The sequence below is a fragment of the Pyrgilauda ruficollis genome, unplaced genomic scaffold, assembly GCF_017590135.1.
Source record: "Pyrgilauda ruficollis isolate IOZ18807 unplaced genomic scaffold, ASM1759013v1 scaffold162, whole genome shotgun sequence".
Lineage (NCBI taxonomy): Eukaryota > Metazoa > Chordata > Aves > Passeriformes > Passeridae > Pyrgilauda > Pyrgilauda ruficollis.
Genome location: NW_024514987.1, coordinates 192,273 through 212,524, shown reverse-complemented (window position 1 = coordinate 212,524; position 20,252 = coordinate 192,273). Strand labels below are relative to the sequence as shown.

Here is a 20,252-nt window from a genome sequence, read left to right as displayed (position 1 = left end):
GACCCCCATCCTGACCCACCAGCCTGCTGGGAGCCTGTGTGACACCCCAGCCCAAGGGCAGCAGAGGACTCGGGCACGGGGTGCACTGGAGTGTTCCCATCAGCTGGAGAGTCAGCAGGGGAGAGAAACAGAGGACAGGCCTCAGAAGCCACCAGGCTGGCAGAAATTCAGGAGCTGGGAGCTGACACAGGCTCTGGCACCTCTTCCCTGCCCGTGGCACTGCCTGGCTTCTCCATCCCCGCACACAGATCCACAGACCCAAATCCTCCGTCAGTGCATGGGGAAGGGAAAGAGACCACTACAACACAGTTAAAAAAGAAAACAAATCCCAAACATACCAAAAAACACATTTGAAAAGCTCGACAACACGTCAGCCCACCTAGCAAACATCCAGTGAGGTAGATCTACACTTCCAATACAAACTTCATAATTTCTTTGTGCTGTTAGAAAAAACCCTCCTCTCTGTCCAGCACTGGGCTACAGAGGCATTTTATCCCTGAGATTGCTCGAATACCTGAGAATAAATTGCAGGAATTATGTCCTTTCTCTCCTTTTTTTTTTTCTTTTTTTTCCTTTTCTTTTCTTAAAGATTAAAATATACAAAAATACAAAACCAGAATATTTATATTAAAAAAAAAAAAGAACAACAAACCCAAAACAAAGACGACAAACAAACCCAAAGATACGTCATTCACGCACGTCCTAGTGCAGCTTTCACTTGGCCTTGGCTTGGGGGGCTCCCGGGAGAAGGGGGGTCCACCGGGGCCAATAAATAAAGGCAAGACTTGGGGAGAGGGGACAGCAGCCACTAACCTGGGACAGCCTTGTCCCCTGTCCCTGGGGAGGCTCAGCCCCAGAGGCAGCGGGCTCTGCAGGTGGGGTGGGCAGGAGGAGCACGGGGGTGTCCCCAGCACAGGGATGTCCCCAGCTGAGATGTGTCCCCAGCACAGGGATGTCCCTAACAAAGGGATGTCCCCAGTGAAGAGGGTGTCCCCAGCACAGGGTGTCCCCAGCAAAGGGATGTCCCCGGTGAAGAGGGTGTCCCCAGCTGAGATGTGTCCACAGCACAGGGAGTCCCCAGCACAGGGAGTCCCCAGCACAGGGTGTCCCCAGCACAGGGATGTCCCTAACAAAGGGATGTCCCCAGTGAAGAGGGTATCCCCAGCTGAGATGTGTCCCCAGCACAGGGTGTCCCCAGCACAGGGATGTCCCCAGCACAGAGGTGTCCCCAGTGAAAAGGGTATCCCCAGCTGAGATGTGTCCCCAGCTGAGATGTGTCCCCAGCACAGGGGTGTCCCCAGCTCCAGGATCCAGAGGCTGAGAGAAGCCTGAGAAGGGAAGAGCTGGCTGCTTAAAGCACCTTGTGCTCTCTGGGCTTGCCCTTGGGGAGGATTAGGGGAAAAAAAAGTGATTTTCCTTTGGCTTGCTGTCCCCCAGGCTGCAGCTAACAGCCCGCAAACTGTGGTGTTACTGCAGCCCTGAGAGAGGATCCACACCCTCCCAGACTGAGCCCAAATCCGGGCTCTGCTGCTGTCAGCAATGGAGCAGCCGTGGAAAAACCACAAATCCTCAGACCTCCCTGAAAGCGAGAAGCCCCGAGGAGCAGCGGGAGCCGCGGGACCGGCCCACGGGCTCTGTGCTGCACAGGCAGCCTTCCCTCAGCCTGCCCCGGGCAGGAGCGGCTCCCCCGGCTCCTCCGGGCTGTGCCAGAGCCCGTGCGAAGCGCAGGGAGCAAGGAGCCATCAGCTCCTCCCTGGGACGTTTCCCCTCTGCTCCTCCTCCCCAAGACACGACCGCCTGCCTTAACAGGAAAAGAATAAAGATTAATCAAGTATGTTCGGGGTTTTCAGCGGGAAGAAGCGTGTTGGGTGCTGCCTTCCCCTGGTTTGGAACATCCTGATGCCAACAGGGCTTTTCCCAGCCTGGGCGCGGGGGAAAGGTCTGTGCAGGGACACCAGGTCCCCGCTGCCAGCACTGCCACCTGCCCTCCCCAGCCCCTGCCCTGCCCCTTGCCTTGCCAAAGCCTTCTCACCCCGGTGGAAGCCCCCTCTCCCCGCCACCCAGCATCATTCCCGGCTCTCGGGGAGGAGGGCCGGGCTGTGCATGTCCTCCTCCTCTCGGAAGTAGGCGGGCTTTCCCTGCGAGCTGGGCGACTGCTGTGCTTTGGCGGGGCAGTTGGCGACCATGTGGCTGATGCTCTGGCAGAAGTGGCACTTCTTGGGCTGCGGTGGCAGCTTGCACTCCTTGGCGTGGTGGTCCAGCCCGCCGCAGTTGTAGCACCTGTGCGAGGGGAGGAGAGACAAAATGAGGCGGGAGGATGCTGGGACCATGCCTGGGACCCATCTGGCTTCTCAGCCAGAGCTGGGCTCGGCTTTCGGGGTGGGTGGTGGCCCCAGGGTTGGTCCCTGCACGGCCAGCTGGGGCTCAGTGGTGCTGCTGGTACCCAGGAGATGGCAGCAAACCTCTGCACTGGAACCACACACCGGGGACAAAACGGGATGTGGGGGGTTCCACCCCTCTGGCTCCATCAGTGTGCTGCTCCCGTGTCTCCAGACCCCACTCCCGGGATTACACTGCCCCAGGACAGGCAAAGGAACGACTGGCATCATGAGCTGTCATCGTGTGGGGACAATGCCAGGGGTGGCTCCTCACTGGGCTGCGCCTCCCAGGTCCTGTCCCATGGGTGCCACCCTCACACAGGAGCAGAGGGAGCTGCCCTGTGTCCATTTTAAATCCTGCATCCATGCAGGATGGCCACAACCCTTTTCTCTTTCCTTTTCCTTCACAATTCCTTTCTGATGAATTAAAAAACCTGTTTGTGAGAGCAGCTGAGTGGGCTGGACAGCATCCACTGGCAAAACTGTGATGGGGCATCCCCAGGCAGCCAGGATGGAGAGGATGGAAGGGATGAAGGCCTGGCCAGAAACTTTCCCCTGGGCTCCCATCCTGCCATGGTCCTGCTGTTTCCTTCCCACAAGGAAAGGCTTCTCTTGGAGCCAGCAGCCCCAGCCCAGCCAGGCTCTGGGGCAAGGGGAGCCTGCCCGGGGTGTCCCTGACCTCTGCCCCTCCTGCTCTCGCTGCCCTTCCCCACCGAGCTGCATCTGCCGCTCATTAGCACCGCAGGAAGCTGCTTGCCCAGACCAAGGGTCATCCCACCGGCCCCGTGCCCATCCCCGGGGTGCCCGGGCAGCTCCCGGTGCCCGCGGGGCTCGGCCCCAGCCCCGGCCCAGCCCTCACCGGTCTCCTTTTGACCTGCGCTTCTGGAGGCTCTTCCCTTTGGGCCTCCTCTCGCTGCCGATGCAGAAGACGCCCCCGGGGCCGGTCACCCGGATGGACTCCAAACCTTTGGATGATTTCTTGAAGGTGAACTCGACGGCTTCGCCCTCCTTCAGGCTGCGGAAACCCTCCATGTGGAGCTTGCTCTGGGGGGCACGGGGAGAGGACGGGGGTCAGCACAGAGCTGGCTGTTCTCCAGCACAGCACAAAGGCCGGTGTGGCGCGAGAGCTGCAAATGTCCCCCCTGCCTGTCCCTTGGTTCTGTTTTATTAATACAAAAGAATCTCGAGGCTTTGCACAGTGATGGGAGCTGGGCTCGTGGCAGGCTCTGTAGCAAGGCTCAGCTCGAGCCCTTTAACTGCCTGCAATAATTAATTAAGCAGCCATTTGGCACAGGATCATCACTGCTGGGAGCTTCTCCCATTCCTTCCAGGAACACCACGTCGGTTATCACCACACAATCAAAGCAGGGGAGCCAAGACAAACCCAGGCTGGGGAGGGGGGGTTGTGAGGTGACAGGAGAACCCCTCTCCACTTCGAGGGGCTCTGTCCATTTTAGCAGAACAAATCCCTAAGGAGCAGAGCTGGGTGAGGCAGGCGGGAATTCTCTCCCCCTGTGCCCTGAGCATCCCGGGGGCAGCAGCTCCAGCTCGGCATCCCCGCAGCTCTGCCAGGCAACCGCAAGGAGCGTGAGCAGCCAGTTCGGGGGAATGTGCTGGCAGAGGGAGGAGCAGCTCCTGCCGGGGGGATTCCCAACGCCTGCGCGGCTGCAGCACCACGCTGCATCGCATTTATGAATGGAGCATCTCCCCCATTCATGGCCGGAGGGCTCCCGTCACGCGGGCCGCCTTCTCCCGTTCCCCCCGCAGCCACCGGGACGGGCCGGCACCGTCCGCTCCCCTCCCCGCTCCAAACCTCACCGGGAGTCACGAGCGAACGGCCCACGTGGAAACAGAGAGGGAAGAAGTGGAGCTGTTGGGTTACAGGAGTGAATTTTTCTTGGCAGGGTCTTGCGGGATGTCTGTGAGTCCGAGGGCACGGGAGAAGTGGGAGCACGGCAGAGCTCGAGGAACAACCCTTGAGACCCCTTTTTCTGCTGCTTTTCCCCTCCCTTTGTGTGCCTGGGGGTCCAGCTCAGGGTGGGACAGACCCCATGTGCTGGGCCAAGTCACCCCCAGGCCCTGGATCCCCTGGGCTGCTGGGCTGGGGTTCAGGGTGGCCACAGGGACCCTCCTTTGCTCCTGCTGCCTCAAGGGAGGGCAAAACCCTGAGCTCTGAGCCCCCAAATGACAACAAGGACTTGACAGAGTGTCACGGCCACCTGTGCCCACCCAGGGCAGTGCCAGCACCACCAGCCCCTGGCAAACCCCCCAGTGACTGAACACTGCTCCCCAGCACCCACCCAGCTGCCCCGTGCTGAGCATCCCCTAGGCAGGAGCTCTGTGCCCAAGGCATCAGCACACCCCAAATGTGCCTGAGCACACCCCAAATGTGCCTCAGCACACCCCAGAGGTGTCTCAGCACACCCCAGAGATGTCTCAGCACACCCCAGAGGTGTCTCAGCACACCCCAGAGGTGTCTCAGCACGCCCCAGAGGTGCCTCAGCACACCCCAGAGGTGTCTCAGCACCTTGGCTCAGCCACCAGCCCGGCCTGTCCCCAGCCCGAGGTGATTTGTGCAATGGGAGCTATCCCAAATGGGGAATGTACCCCATTCCCACGGCAGCCCGGGGTTTTGGGGTGAGGAGGGGCTGAGCATCACTCCCTGGCACGGGAGGCAGCCCTGGGAGCGGGGCCGAGGCCAGGCACCTCCCGTGGCTCCTCTCAGGGCGTTTACAGCCCCAGCTGGCCCAGCTGTGTTTACACTGCGGGGATGAAAACTCCCAGGCGCTCAGCCCTGAGCCTCGGGCTGAAGCTGAGCCGTGCCAGGGGGTCCCCAGCGCCCGGGCTGGGCCCCCCAGCTCAGCCACACCTTGGGCACCACCGCCCCTCTGCCAGAGTCCAGCCCCGTGCACCCTCAGCCCCTCTCGGAGGAAGAGGAGGGATGAGGCAGAAGCTGCCACAACACGACGGGGAAGCGATTTATTTTCCAGGAGCGGGTGAGGATGACAAGCACCCCCAGCCCCCTCCGCCAAAAGGCCAAAGGAAACGCCCTCTCCCCAGGGAAGGGGGGGACAGAGGCTGGGGCGTCCCAGCTCTGCCCCCGCTCCCCCCCCACCGCAGCCTTTTGATGTGCGCTGCAGAGTGGCTGGTGGTCCCTGCGCATCCCCCCTGCCCCCTTCCCAAAACACACACATTGCTGGCATTCCTCTGTTATCAGATAGGTAATCAAACTGCAGCCCATTGAATTAGCTGCATACCTCCTGCATCTGAAAGGAAGGGGCCCAGAGCCCCTGTCCCACACCACACACAAAGCCGGAGCCTTCCCAGGCCTCCACACACCCACACCCCCCCCCAAAAAATAAAGAGAGGAAGGGGGGGATTGGAGCGAGCCGGGGATGCTGGGGATGGGGGGAGCGCAGGGGAGGGCCGGGAGCCACCGGCCAGCGAGAACAAAGGGCCGGCGGCGGCCGCGCTCCCGCTGCCCAAATTCCAGGAGTTCCAGGCCCCGGCGGGGGGAGGAAGGGTGGCCGCGGGCCCTCTGACCCCCTGCAGCCCCTGCACAGCCGTGCCGTGCCCAGCTCGCCCGCTGCCCGCGGGGTTTGGGCTCTGCGCGGTCCCGGGGGTGGCTCTGGCACCGGGGGTGCGCGGTGGCCCTGGGCTCGGGGTCACAAAGCGCTGCCATCCCGAAGGAAGCGTGGCCCGGCCGGGATTTCCTTGTGGCCATCGGGCCCGGAGTTAAGCGGGGGGGACAGGGGACAGGGGCAGAGCTGGCACAGCTTCAGCAGCGGCCCCCGGGCACCACGGCGGGCACCTCTCCCCTCCCTCCCCGCATCCCATCCCCGGTTATTTAGGGCGGACAAAGCGCAGCACGTGAGCGGCCGAGCGCTGCCCACCCCCCCGCACAGGGGTGCCTTCATCCCTCCTCTTCCTCCCAGCCAGCAAATCCCTCATCGCAGATCCCGCACTCAGCCGCGTTTCCCGTCCTGAAGGGATGACACCGTGCGGCGCCCCAAAGCCCACCGCTGCCCCCCGAGCTGCCGGCTCCGGCTCTCCCCCACCCCGCCGGGCTCCGGAGGGGCTCCCGGGGTCACCATTGTCCCCGCGGCCTCCCCAGCGCGACACAAGGGGACGTTTATTCCCAGGCAGCCCCGGCCACTCAATCAAACCATCTTTGTGTCCAGCGGGGCCTGGGGCGGAGCAGCCGCTGCACCTCGGCCCTCCAGAGCCCTTTAAACCGAGATCCCTCGGAAAACGAGCCGGGCTGGGATGCTGGGCTAAGCCCGGCTGCAGGAACACCGCTGGCAGTGCCCAGCTGTGCCACGGCTATGTCTGAGCCCTGCCCAGCCCCACTGCAGGCAGTGCCTGTGCCTCAGTTTCCCCCACTCTGCAGAGGAGGGTCAGGAAAGGCAGCGCAGGGGCTGCTGAGCCCGGGGGGGGCCATGTCCCCATCACTGGGGTGCCCTGCCCGCGGTGAGCTCTGGCTCAGCTGGCACCGTGCAGCCCCCCCGGCTCTGCAGAGGATGGTGTCCCCAGAGCCGCGGTGTCCCTGTCCCTCTGTCACCTCCTTCTGCCACTTCCAAGGCACCAGGCACCCTGTGGGGGTGCAGGGCAGCCCCCAGGGCCGCCCTCAGCCCACCAGGACCCCCGGGGGCCACCCCGGGGGCTCAGATTTGTGAGAGCAGCCCGCGGTGTGAAGGACGGCAGGGGCTGACACTTGCCCAATTCTCCAGCCACGGGTCCCCCACGGCCACTGGGTGCTGCCACCCCAACCCCGGGGGTGCAGCGGGCTCAGCCCAGCCCTGGCAGAGCAGTTCCCCCTCAGCTGGGCACTGCCCGCTGGCAAACACCCCCGCAGCAGATCGGGCAGGGCTGGGCTCAGCCAGCACGGAGCAGCGACCCGAGTCCCAGTCCCGGCAGGGAATTGTCCCTTGGCCCCCACAGCCTGGCTCGTCCCTGTCCCCAAAGGCCCTGCCCTGTCCCCAGCTCACACAGCAGATCTTTCCCAGCAGCTCCAGGATGGCTGCTGGGTTTGGGCTCAGGAGGGGAGGCTTGGAGCAGGAGCCCCCCGGTCCCCTCGCACACCCGGGGATGTGCTGGGCACAGCGGCTCCTGCCCCAGCCCGGGCGTGCTGCTGAGACAAGGAGGGCGATGCCCTTGGAGCCCCCGGGGAGAGCGCAGAGGATTTAACAAAACACCACCAAGGCTTCCACTGGCTCCCTCAGTCATCTGCAATGTCCCTAAGGACCCCTACCGACTTCAACTAAAATCAAAATAAAGGCATTTCCCTGCCAAAGTAACGATGTTTGCTCCCAATTTTCCACCACAAACCACTAAAATTAAACTCTAAATACAAATTCCGAGGGGGAAAAAAAAAAACAACAAACCAACAACCAAAAAGGCATCTACCACAGAGTTTAATCCATCAGTTTCCTGTCCTAAATCCTTTTAGCTCCTCTGGTTGTATTTTTTTTCCCCCCACCAAAACCCTCCTGCACTTCCCAGGGGCAGCTAATTGGGATCAGTGGCTGCGTATTAATTTTGTGCTCCCGGAGCAGCCGCGCCTCTCCCGACGATGATTTCAGCTCCATGCCGCTAATTCTTAGGAGTGAGGGAAGGGGGAAAAGGGAAGGGCAGAGCTGGAGGGGGGGCGGCAGGACAGGGGCTCCGTCCCGGAGCGATCCCATTCATTTGGGCCGCGTTATCCAGGAGACCATTGCAGGGTGTTTTCTCTCCCTGGGGCAGGGAGGGGGAGCTGGGGGAAGGGATGTGCCTGCGGCCATCAGTTAATCTTTAGACAGAGACAGGAGGCTTTTTTTTTTGTGTGTGTGTGTGAGCGTCTTGAGGGAGTTTCAGGGGTGGAATAAAGCCGCTCTCTTTCAGAATTTCCCATCGGGACGCGGCGCAATACAATTTCATTCCAGCGGTTATTTTAAAAAAACCAAAAAACCCTACAAAATAAACAAAACCAAAGAAATTGCTACTACCCCTCTCCCCCCACAAAAAAAAAAAAAAAAAAAAAAAGCAGCAGAGATTCCAAGGAGCATTTCTACCCCAGGGGATCTCTGCGGGAGTTCCCCGCTCCTTGCAGGGGGGTTGGATTAAATGACCTTTAAAGGTCCTTTCCAGCCCAAACGAATCTGTGATTCCACGATCTCCTTCCCCCCCGGGGATGTGCACCTCGGTGCCCCCGGGCTGGGGGTGACCCTGCTCCTGCGGAGCGAGCACAGGAAAAGCGAGATATTCCCGTGTCCCTGGAGGATGGAGCACCACGGATTCCCCCTCCCCTCGCTGCCCCCAGCCCCGCTCAGCCCAAAGCCCCGCTGGGATCCTGCCCAGCCCAGGCAAGGCTGGGTCCTGCTCCCTGACAGAGGAACTGTCCCTCGTGCCCTTCTGCACGCTCAGCCGCGGAGCTGCCTCCAAACACGATTTTTTTTTTTTTAAAGGCCTCACGTCACGCTCACGTGGATGATTATTTGTATTATCCTGGCTGCGCTCACGGGGTGGCACAGGTGGGTCACAGCCCAGGTGGGCTCAGCCAAACCCGTGTCCAAACTTCCACCTCCGTTATCCCACCCCACCCCATCCCTGTCCGGCATCACGGGGGACAGGAGCCCCTCCCGTGCTGGGATGTCCCCAGCGGGTCCCACCCTGCCCGGGGAGTGCCACATCCCAGCCCCAGCAGGTCAAACCACGGGCACAGCTTTGTGTCCCCACAAGGACACACAGGACTGAGATGCCAGTGAGCAAACCCTGCGGGCACGGTGCCCACGGTGCCCGGCAGAATTTCTTGCTAAAACCACGAGAAGGAACAAACCCACCCAACTAACTGCATTTATCAAGGATTTAGACCTGCTGGCTGGGAGAAACGCTCGGAAATGCAGAGCCAAGCTGTGGAGAGCAATGATTTCCAGGCACTGGACATCCTCTTCCTCTCTGCCCCAGCCAGAGCCCAGCCCAAACCCCAGCCCAGCTCTGCTCTGCTCCTCCAGCTCCAACCAGCGGCACCGAGCCTCGATTTCCCCCTTTCCCTCTTTCCGTGTTGCCTTCCCAAGCAGCTCCACACTCCTGTGAGTGATGCTCAGAGCCCGGGAGCCGCATCCCGAGGGGACCACTGCACCTTTGGGGTGTTCACCATCACCACCAGCCCAATTTCTGCCACCTCAAGACCCCCAGCTCCTCAGGGGTGCTGCTCAGCCCTTGGTCTCCCCGGGACGATCTGCTCTGCTCCCCTCCGCTTCATCCCTCCTGTCTCCTCACAGCCCCCAAATGAATCCATCTCCAGTGTCCAGGGGAGGCATTTGAACCCAAATGCCTCATTTTTAGCTCACAATGCGAGGGAAAGGCAGCCCCAAGGAGCCCTGTTAGTCTCCTGTCCTGCCGAGATTTTAATCTCTTTGTGATCAGATAAAGGCAGAGGGAGATGGAGACGCGCTCCCTGCAGAGAGGGGCCATTCAGACCTGGTTCCTGTAATAAAGTGATTTAATAGATCTAAAGAGGCCAATTCCCTTCTTTCTCCCACAATTACTTCCTGTGGGTCATCATTCACATATGTAAATGAGGAGGGCAAGGAGCGGGTTTTGAGGGGCTCTGGAGTGTTAAGCCCCAAAGCTGGTTTGGGGTGCTGGGTGCTGGGCAGGGCACAGCGAGCCCTGAGCCTTGGCCCCGTGGCTTTTGGTGGCTTTTGGTGGCTTTTGCCCTCGCAGCCCGGCCTCCGTCCCCGGGAGCGGAGCCGACACGGGCTCTGGGGAAGCGCCCGGGTGTCGGGGTGAGGACAGCATCGGGACAAGGACCCGGTTCCCTGCACGGCACCCCCAAAAGCAGCGAGGCCCCGGTGGGAGCGTGAGCTGTTCCCTCTGCCAGGAGATGCTCTGCGCTGGGAGAGACACCGGGAGCAGCTCCGGCTGTCTCTGCAGCAGAGCAGGGGCTTTGTGCCACCAGTGAGCGGAGCAGGAGAAACCCGACCCGCAGGAGAAGAATTCTCCATCAGCCCAAATCTGCTGGTGGGGCAAAGCCCTTTGCTGCAGCGGGGGAACCCCCCACGCCCCCGGCCCCTCTGCTGCCCAAAATAAGCCGCTTTTCCCCAGAGTTCCTCGTGCTTCCCAAACGCTGCAATCTCTGGGATCCCACGGCTCCCCCGACCTGAGGAACCGGGGGGCACCGAGAGGCTGCAGGCAGCGGGATGCTCCCACACTGACACCCCAGCTAATTCCCTTCCCCTGCAGGAATGTGAGCAGGAGCAATCAGGAAACCAGACTGTCTGGGGGCAATAAAGCCGCGGGAGCAGGGCGGGGGGCTCTCCCCGGGAGCGCTGGGTCCCGCTGTGCGGCATTGAGATGCAAAGGCCCATTTGCTCTCCGGAGAACACCAGGATCTGTTTTCCCCTGGCTGATTTGCAGCCCTTGACTCCAAAACCAGCTGTGCCTGGGAGAGCAGCTCCTACCAAGGCGCTTTGCCCATGGCACAGCCAAGGGAGAAGGGACTGGCATCTCCCCTGGCCATCATTTCCTCGCCAGTCCTGCCTGGAGCTCCAGGACAGGGAATGAGCGACCTCCGGGAGCGACCTCCAGGAGCTCCTCAGAGCCCAGAGCTCAGCCCTGCGCCCCCAGCCCCCAGGATGGACCCGCTCCAGGGGGCTTTGGGCCCGTGAGGAGCAGCAGCCCTGCGGGCGGCTGCTCCGGGGGCTGCCCAGAGCCAGCACCGCGGCGCTGCACTGAGTCAGGGGCACAAACCCCCCGTGTTTGCCCCAAAAACACCCGTCCCCCCTTGGCTCGTGCTCGCTCTGCCCCCCAGCCGCTGTCCCGAGGTGGGGGGCACCACACGAGCGGCGCTGAGCCCCGTTCTGGGCACGGTCCCCAGACCCCTTCCCCAGCCCCCGGGGCATCTCCGGCGGATCCTGCCCCGGGATCCGGGGCGTTCAAGGAACTTCAGCCCCTCACCCACGGCTTCCCCGGGTGCAGGGTCCCCGACACGCGTGGGGCTTCCCCGCTCAGCGAGGTCAGACCCGGACACGGCACTGTCACTGTCACTCAGATCCGCAGGGACACAAACGCGACGCCTTTGTGCCACCCGCAACGGGACAAAGGGCTCGGGCGGAGCTGCCCGGTGCCGGGATGAGCTCCAGCGGGAGAGCTCCCGGTGCCGCATCCCGGCCAGGCTCGGCGCTCCCGGGAGCGGCTACCGGGGTGGCACCGCCGGTTCCCCGGGTCCCTCCTCGGGCCGAGCCGTGTCCCCGCTCCGGCGCGTCCCGCGGGCACCTGCTCCCCGGCCCCGAGGGGCCACTCAGCCGGCAACGACGGCGAAATGAAACGGGGATCGCCTTACAGCGCCGGCCCCCGGAGAGGAGCCCCGGCTGCGGCCGCGCGGGCTGGGGCGCAGGGGGGTCCCCGCGGCCCCTCCATCCCCCGGAGGGGCTGCCCTGCCCTCCCCAGCCCCCGCGCGACCCCGGCCCGTACCTGGTGCACGAAGACATCCACGGGGGAGTCCAGGGTGGCGCCGCCCTTGGCGGTCATGGAGAGGAAGCCGAAGCCCATGCGGACGTTGAACCACTTACAGATGCCGGAGCCGTGCAGGGGCTGGGACTCGTTCTCGGCCTTGGGCGAGTCTCCGGCCGGCTCCTCGCCCGGCTTCGCACCTGGCGAGAGACCCACGGAGCCGCTGAGCCGCGGGCTGGGGGAGCCGCGGGTGCCCCCGGCCCAGCGCCCCGCACCCAGCCGGGCGGCCCGCACAGGAACCTCCAACCCTGCTCGGGGTGCCGGGCTGGAAAACGCCAAAAAATCCCCAAAGGCACAAAAAAAACCATCAGAGAGGTGAGCTCTGCCTCCACGTGTGCACGGGGGTCACCCCAGGAAACGAAGGCAGCTCCTGCCAGCGCGACCCAGGCAGTGCGTGGAGGGGGAGCCCTAAATCCGTTTCTCCCTCAAAAACGTTAAAAACGGGAAAAAAAATCAAAAATCCCAGACTCACACACAAAAAGACCAAACGAGTAACGAAAAAAAATAGCCAAATTATTTTTCTAAAATCAAAACATTAAAACGAAACTTTTAAAAAGGGAGAAAAACTCCCCCAAAATACCAACCTGAAACCCCCCTGCCCCCAGCAAGCCATGCTGGAGAAACTCTCCCTCGCAGTCAGCATCCCCCCCTTGCCCCGTTCCACCCCCGCTCAAAACACCCCCAGCAGCCGCCAGCGGCCCCAAACTTCTGGGGTCATCCTGGGGCTGGAGGGGGGATAAAAACCGCGATAAATCCCCCCCTGGAGCCCCCGGCGCTGCGCGGGGCAGGGGCGCCCGCCGGGCCCGGCCGCGCTGCCGGGGCGCAGCGGGGCTGGGTGGGCCGGGGTCGGGGGGGTCCCTGCGCCCCCCAGCCGGGCTCTGCCCTCGTTATTAATAATCGCGGAGCCGAGGCGGGCTGCGACAATAATATAACTTAACCTGCAAACTGCTGGTTGGAAACAGACCCCATCCCGACACTCGCTTGCAAATTCCGAGTTGTGGCTGTTACCGCCTCCTCCCTCCTCCTCCTCGGCCAGCTTTGAGGGTATCAGGCCAGCCAAAAAAAAAAAAAAAAAAAAGAAAAAAAAAAAAAGGAGAAAAAAAAAAAAAACCAACAAAAAACCCAGCTTAGACCCCGCCGGGAGGGAGCCGGGAGAGGTTTGACTCCATCTTCACTCCAACAATAGGGGTGGGAGGGAGCGGGAGGGTTTTTTCAAAGGCTCCCAAATTCTCGCAGACAATAGCAGCCCCCGCCCCCCCCAGGACCCACCCGCGGGGCCGGGGGGCGCCGGGCCCTGCTCCGCCATCCCGCCCCACGTGATCCTAATTAACCCCCCCGGTAATAGCGACACATTCCGGGAGGGATTTGCAGCGGGGGTGGGGGGGGCTCTGCGGGTTGACCCCCCCCACGCTTAGGGCACTTAGGGGCGAGGCCACCTGTCAAGGCAGGAGGTGACACCCGGGCAGGGGGGGCTGCACGCGGGACCCCCGCACACCGGGGCAGCTCCCACCTCGCTTCTCCCCGTCATTGGAGCCACCTGCGAGCCGCGGCCCGGTGGGACGGGGGAACCGGCACCGGGCGGGCGGCAGCGCTGGGGAGGGGGCGGCTTCCCGGGACACCGGGGGCTTCCTGCGCCCCCCGCCCCATCGCGTGTCCCGAGAGCGGGGCGCGCCCCCCGGCACCGTGCGAGCCGCGGGATCGCTGCCCCCGGGGCCGCGCCGCCCCCCGTGCCGGCGGTGCCGGGGCGGTGTCGGGGGCCCGGCGCCCCCCGGGCCGGGCGGGGACAAAGGGCGAGTGACCAGCGGCTCCATTTCCGGCGGCGGACAATGCCCCGGCCGCGGGGGCACAGCGCCGCCCGCCGCCCGCCCGGGCTGTGCCCGGGGGTGCCCCCCGGCCCCCCAAACCGGCCCGCTCCGGGAGTCCCCCCCGAGGGGCAGCTGGGGCTGGGGGTGCCCTCTGCGCCCCCCGCCGCCGCCCCACGCGGGGACAGTCCCGAGTGGTGTCACCCAGCGGGGCACCGGCGGGCACCGAGCGGTCACCGGGGGCGGTGGGGACCGCGGGGGGACCCGCGGGGGGACCCCCGGGCCGGGCCGGTGCTGGCGGTGAAATCCCGCGTGGGGAATCCCCGCGCGGGCTCCGCGGGCGCTGCCGCTGGCCGTGGTGCTGAAAGGCGGCCCTGTCCAGGGTCCTGGCGGTGCCTTCCTCCTCCCGCTCTTCCTCTCCCTCCTCCCGCTCCTGCCCCGCACAGCGGGGACTCCTCGTTGCCCCTTCCCCACAGAGCCGAGCAGCTCCTGGACCCCACAGGTGGACGGCAAAGGAGGAGGAGGAGGAAGAAGAGGAGGAAGAGGAGGGTTTTTCTCTGTGCAGGCAGTCAAGCGAGCTGCCGGGAGCGCCCCAACCCGCCAGGACTCGGTGCAGGTGGATCCGTGCCCCACACAGACAGGGCGGGAGGTGCCACCAGTGACCCCCGCCCGGTGTCACAGCGTGTCCCCTCACCTTCACACCGCTCTCAACGGGCACGAGCCGGGCCGGGAGGAAGCTCCGCTGATCCCTCCTCGTCAGTCCCGACCGATCCCCAAAGCCCGGGGAAGGGTTTGGCCGGTGCTCCCTGTGGGATCCCCACTGCCATCCCTGGCCAGGCTCTGGCAGCCGCAGAATTCCCAGTCCGGGACGGGGCTGGGGGCAGTCCTGGCAAGAAGGGAACCGCGGTGCCTGTCCCTGTTCGCTCTCCCTCTCTGCTGGCGCTCACAGCATTGCGGGTGGCGGCCCGGGACCATCCCGGGACAATCCCGGGAGCAGGAGCGCGTCTGGCCCCCTCTCCTGGCTGCAGGGGCTGCACATTCATCCTCGTTTTCCTCTCGGCTGTGGGATAGCTGCGGCAGGAGGGAGGAAATAACCCAGCCTCCACACTCATCCCTGCTTCCATCCCAGCTCCTCCACTCGGGATTTGGGGAGGGCACAGCCTGCACGGTGTGAGGGCACGGGGGAAGGATCTGGTGAGGAACCAGCTCTTTTCTGCCTTCTCCACCACGAATCCTTCAGAAAATAACCCCCAGGCTCCCCCTGCAGCCCCTTCCCGACGGGCAGGGGTGACAGCAGCAACCCCAGAGAATTTTCCTGTAACTATTTGCAGGCAGCAGCGACTCCCTGAGCACCCCCCGGTTTCTGGCCGTCCTCAGTGACTTCCCAGCCAGCGGCGCAGCCCCATCCCCGCTCGGGGCACTGCCATCCCTCCCCATGCCACCCTTCCCGGCTGCCGTGTCCCAGCCCGCGGCACGCCGGCCCCGCGGCACATTTCTGTGCGCGCTGTGTTTGTTTTCGGGTCCTGTTGAATGGCAAACGCGGAAGGGAAGGGACGGGGACTCCTTCCTGTTCTTTCAGAGCCGGTGGCTGTGCCCTGCTCGGCTTCAAGGGAAGAGCCGGCAAAGCGACCGCTTTCACAAATAATGGCTTCATTAGATTGAAAGAAGTGGACAGTGACCTCACTGAAATGGACTTTCTGACCCCTGCTGACCTCTGGCCCCGGCTCTGACAGCCTGTAAATCTTCTCCCTCGGCACGGCCGGGGCGAGGGCAGCAGTTCTGTGAGCCCGGTGCCGGCGCTGCTGTGCCTGGGCCGGACCCACGGAGCTGCCCCGGGGCTCCGCCGGGCCCGGACCCGGCAGGACGAGCCCTGGGGATGGGCAGCGCCCGGGCACGAGGGTCACAGCGCTGGCAGGGATGGGCACCGGTGTCCCCAGGGAGCTGCAAGCCCCTCCAGGGTCCTGAAGGGCCGTGGAAAAATGATCTTATATGAGCTGAGGCTCCAGCGCCATCTCCCAGCGCTGTCACTGTCACCACTCTCAAAATTCCCAGCTCAAAAGCAGCCTCCGAGCTCCTGCCAAGGAAAACCGATCCCTCTCCCTGCCCACCCCGCAGGCACAGCCTGCTGGCTGCACACAGACGCACAAACCTCCTCCAGCTCTCTCCACCCCCTCCTGCGGGCACAGACCCTTCCCTCCAGCCCCCCACGCCTCCTTCCCCACCCACCCAGCCCGGTGGTCACTGCCCAGTCCTGCCAGCCCATCTGCTGGTGGGGAAACTGAGGCACGAGGAGGAGCGGGGGGTGACCATGCTGGGCACTCCACCCTGCCCTGCCTAAGGCTGGCATTTGCCTCCACCGTGGCCCAGCCCAGGGCTGGCAGCGAGCCCCTCACACCCCCCTCCCTCCTCCCCAGCCTTCCACGCTCGCCGCTGACCTTTGGCTACCGAGCAATCAATAAAGGAGGCACGGAGCTGCTCCTCCCCCTCTCTGCCCCCCGCACCCCCTGCTCGCCCCAACAGGACTGAGAGATGTCCCGGGGCTGGGGGGACACTGGCACAGGCTGCTCCCCGAGGGTGCCCTCAGCAGGCAGCACCTCCCCAACCCTCCAAAAATTCTTCCCTGGGGCTTTTTTTCCGGCTGGGGGTGCCCCAGAGCTCTGGGGATGGAGCGTGGCCATCCTGCTCCATCCCCACCGGGGCTCCCCGGGCACTGGCACCCGGCAGGGGAGGGTGACGAGGGTGAGGAGGGTGAGGAGGGCTCCTGAGGGTGCCCCGTGGGGCTCTGCCCGCAGGGCAGGGGGACAGACACAGCCCCGTCCCCTGGCCTGCAGTGATGGGTTGTGCCCAAATTCGGCAGCTCCCGTCGATAGGAGCCCTGGGGCAGCGGCTGATTGATCGCTGCAGAGCGGGCATTGATCAGCACCTCGGCCCATACATATTCCTGCTCCCTGATAAAGGGGAATCGACAGCTGAAGGATATTCCTCAGAGGCTGCAGACCCCCCAGACCAGAGCTCACACGTCTGTCCTTGCCCTTTAAATCCCCCCAGCCTTGTTCAGACCTCACTCCCCCAACAGCAAACCCAGGAGTGGGGGAGAAAATTGGTTTGGGGGAGCCAGGAGGGCACAGCAGGATATTGGGGAAAGGCAGAGCCCCTCCTCCAGCAGCTGGATCTCACCTCCCAAAGCATCGGCCTCGCCTGCATCTTCCTCCTCTCTCTGGTGGCCTGGCGAACAGGGTTCTCATCTTTCTTGGGGGGCTGGAAAACCCCCAAAGTCCTGGTCAGGGTGCTTCCAAGGAAGCTGGGCTGGCTGATCCCGGCAGAGCCCCTCGCCCTCAGTGCCTCCAAACAGCAGCGGCTGCCCCGCCCCGGAGCTGGCAGCTGGAAAGGCCAGAGCAGAGAGCGTCCCCCCGCGGGAGGGGACACGGCTCACCGCAGCGTCCTTTTCCTCTTTTCCTTTTCGTTTTTTCTTTTTCGTTTTTTCCTTTTCCTTTTTTCCTTTTCCTTTTCCTTTTCCACTCCGACCTTCCCGCTCCCCCCCGCCTGGAGGGACGATGACCGCGGGGCGCCCCTGCAGCCCCGGCAGGACTCGGGGTGCTGCGGGGCTCCCCCCGGCCCCGTGTCTCTGCCGAGCCCGACCCCGCCCGTGCCCGGCGTGCCCCGCTCCGTGTCCCTCCCTTCGCACACAGTGACTCAAAGCCCAGGCTCGCCTCGGTGTCCCTCCAGTTTCTCCAGTGCCCGGGGAACTGGTTTGCTGCGGGGAACCCTCCCCAGCGCTGACTAAACGCTGCCCGGCCGGTGCGGGGGCTGTGAGGGAACTCCCGCTGGAGCCTCGGCTGGCTGGGCACGGACACCCACCCTGGCACAGCCTGGCACAGCCTGTGCACCCGCACTGACCCAGCCGGGCAGGGGCTGCCCGGACCCCATCGCTGCCGCTCCTGCGAGCACCGGGGGGACGCAGGGGACACCAAGGGGACATCCCGCTCCCGTGCCCGAGCCACCCTTGGGGCAGTCGGTCCCCGCGTGGGTGCTCAGCCACCCTTGGGGGCCCGGCGAAGGGCACGGGAGGGGAGCGGGGACCGGCCAGGACCCGGCAGAGGGAGCTCGGCTCTGCCTCAGTTTCCCCAGCACGTGAGCGGTGTCACCCAGAGCCGGGTGGCCCCAGCCGGAGCTGAACTGTGGCCACCTGCGCCGGGCTGGCGGTGGCCGGGGAGGCTCCTGGGCTGGGCCAGCAGCCGGGAGTGGTGGCCCCGGGCAGAGGCTGGCACCGCAGCGGCTCCCGCGGGCTGGGGCGGAGCGGGAGGGCAGGGGAGGCTACGGGGCGGGTGCGGGCCCTGCTGCGCTCCCAGCCCTGCCCGGACGGGGCCCTGCGCCCCGGGTCAGGTCTCCCGCGGTGGCCCAGGGCTACTGTGATGCCCACTCCGTCCCCAAGCCCGTGTGAAGCCCCTGGAGAGCCCCAGCCCTCCGAGACATGGGAGATGTCCCCGCATTCGAAGCCCCTCGGGAAGGCGCTGCAGTGCTGGGGGCTCCGCGTGGGACCCCCGGGAAGGGGATTGACCCGGGGCGACCCCAGCCCCGCGGACCCCCAGCCCCAGCCCTGCGGACCCCCAGCCCCAGCCCGCGGACCCCCAGCCCCTCAGCGCCCTGCTGGGACCCTGCCAGCCCCCGGCCCTGCCCCTGGCGCGGGCACAAAGCGGTCCCTGGTGTCCCGTCCGAGGTTCCCACCGCCCTTCACTCGGTGGGTGGTGGGATAGAGGTCCGGGGGGCCCAGAGCCACCCAGGCCGGCTGGGCTCCCTCCCGGCACTGCTGAGTCGGAGGAAACGGGGGGAGCCGGGTCTGGAACCAGCCGGACCGGCTCCCCGGCTGTCAGCACCTGAGGAATGCCAAACCTCCGCTGCGCCAGGGCTGGGTGCTCAGGGCTGGGTGCTCAGGGTGACTCTGCCGGTCCGCCCAGCTGTGCGGTGTGCACAGAGCAGCCCCGCGAGCCCGCTCGGCGCGGCACGGCACGGCACGGCACGGCACGGCTCAGAGCCCGGCCGGCACGGCGGGACCCTCGGCGGGCAGGTACGGGGGGCACAGGGCGCTGCCCGGACTGGCAGGGAAGGGGCTCCGGGGGAGGCGGCACCAGGGATCCCGTGGAACCGGGGCTCCCGTGGAACCGGGGCTCCCGTGGAACCGGGGCTCCCGTCCCGCTGCCACCCGCGGGGCTGCCCGGTGCTGGGAGCCGAGCCCGGTGCTGGGATGGGTCCCGGCTTCCCCAGGAGCAGCACTGGCCAGGGAGGGGGGCGCTGAGCCCAGCTCTGACCCTCTCACCCTCAGTCCCTGAATTTGGGGGGCTGCTGGGGTTGTAATCCAACTCCCCCCACCACAGTGCATCCCAAGAGGTGCCAGAGCGAGCTGGGGCTCCTGCACGCCTGCTGGCCTCACGACCCGGGCTGAGGGGACAGCGGGGCTCCCCTGTCACCGCTGTCCCTCCCCGTGCCGGGCACACGGCTGCCCATGCCCGGCTCAGCGCGGGGGGACGGGGGCAGCGAGGGGGGCTCCCCTGCCCTCCCCGTGAACCTCAGCCCGTGCCGCAGCCGCCCAGCCCTGATCCCCGATCCTCCTGAAGGTGGCAGGTCCGCTCTCACCCCGCGGTGACAGAGCCCAGCCCAACGTGGCCGGAGGCTCAGCTTAATCCGTGGTCACCGGCTCAAAGGCAGCCGCAGCTGCTGCCCTCGGCCCCTCCGTCTCTCCTGAATATTAAACAGCGCCTCGTGCCTTTGGCTTGGGTGCTGGGGACCCTTTGGGGTGACGGGAGGCAGCAAACGAGGTCAGCGGCTTGGCTTGGCTCGGCTTGGCCAAAGGGGATTAATTAGAGCCGTGCTGGGTGCCCCGGTGTGGCAACAGCGCTGGATCCAGCCTGGCACGTCCGGGCAGGCGGGGACGGCCGGCAGCAGCAGCCAGGGAGCTGCAGGGTCTTGTCCTCTTGTCCTTGCGTCCTCGTGTCCTTGACCCATTGCTGCAGAGGGAATTACAGCAGAAAATGTGGTGCTGGGGCAGAGCAGGGCTCGGGGTGAGCTCCTTTCCCAGGAGCTGGGGGACCCAGGGTGGCACCAGGTGCTGGATCCAGCTGTGGGGATGGGATGGGGTGGGATGGGATGGGATGGAGTGGGAAAGACAGACCTGGAGATCTTTGGAAATACAGCTCCAGGTGAGAGGCAGGATGCTGAGTCAGCAGGTCCCCCCCTCCCCCCAGCATCCCAGTGCTGCATGGAGCCAGTGTCCCTGTCTCTGTGTCCCCGTCCCTGTGTCCCTGTGCTGTCCTACAGCCATGGGCATGGCCAGTGCATCCATCCCTCTTCCACTGGAGGATGCCATAGCCCTGGGGACCCAGCTGTGGCCCTGGGCACCCAGCTGTGCCCATGTGGCTGTGCAGCCCCACCCAGGCTGGTCCCAGCCTCCAGCGGTGCTGGCTGCCCCAGACAAAGTCTCATCACCTTCCGGGAAAATGACACAAACTCTTCCTCTCTGTTCTGGAAAGACCTGCTGGGCCGGGGAGAGCAGGATCAGGAGGGCTCGTGGCGGGCTGGCAGAAGG

General features: G+C 64.8%; 1 protein-coding gene across 1 annotated transcript; it reads right to left on the bottom strand.

Moving 5' to 3' along the window:
• Positions 1-1,813: 1,813 nt before the first annotated feature.
• On the bottom strand, positions 1,814-12,945 carry LIN28A (lin-28 homolog A). Its single transcript, XM_041463221.1, has 4 exons — positions 12,809-12,945; positions 11,832-12,010; positions 3,238-3,422; positions 1,814-2,280 (listed from the first exon to the last, which is right to left on the bottom strand). The coding sequence occupies exons 1-4, from the start codon at positions 12,837-12,839 to the stop codon at positions 2,067-2,069; spliced, it is 609 nt and encodes a 202-aa protein (XP_041319155.1). The 5' UTR covers positions 12,840-12,945; the 3' UTR covers positions 1,814-2,066.
• Between the last annotated feature and the right edge of the window lie 7,307 nt (positions 12,946-20,252).

Coding starts and splice junctions, on each gene's coding strand:
- LIN28A (XM_041463221.1), bottom strand. CDS start 12,839: ATGGGGTCTGTTTCCAACCAGCAGTTTGCAG. Junction 12,011..12,808: donor TTCCAACCAGCAGTTTGCAG/GTTAAGTTATAT, acceptor GTCTCTCGCCAG/GTGCGAAGCCGGGCGAGGAG. Junction 3,423..11,831: donor TGGATGTCTTCGTGCACCAG/GTACGGGCCGGG, acceptor CGTGCCCCCCAG/AGCAAGCTCCACATGGAGGG.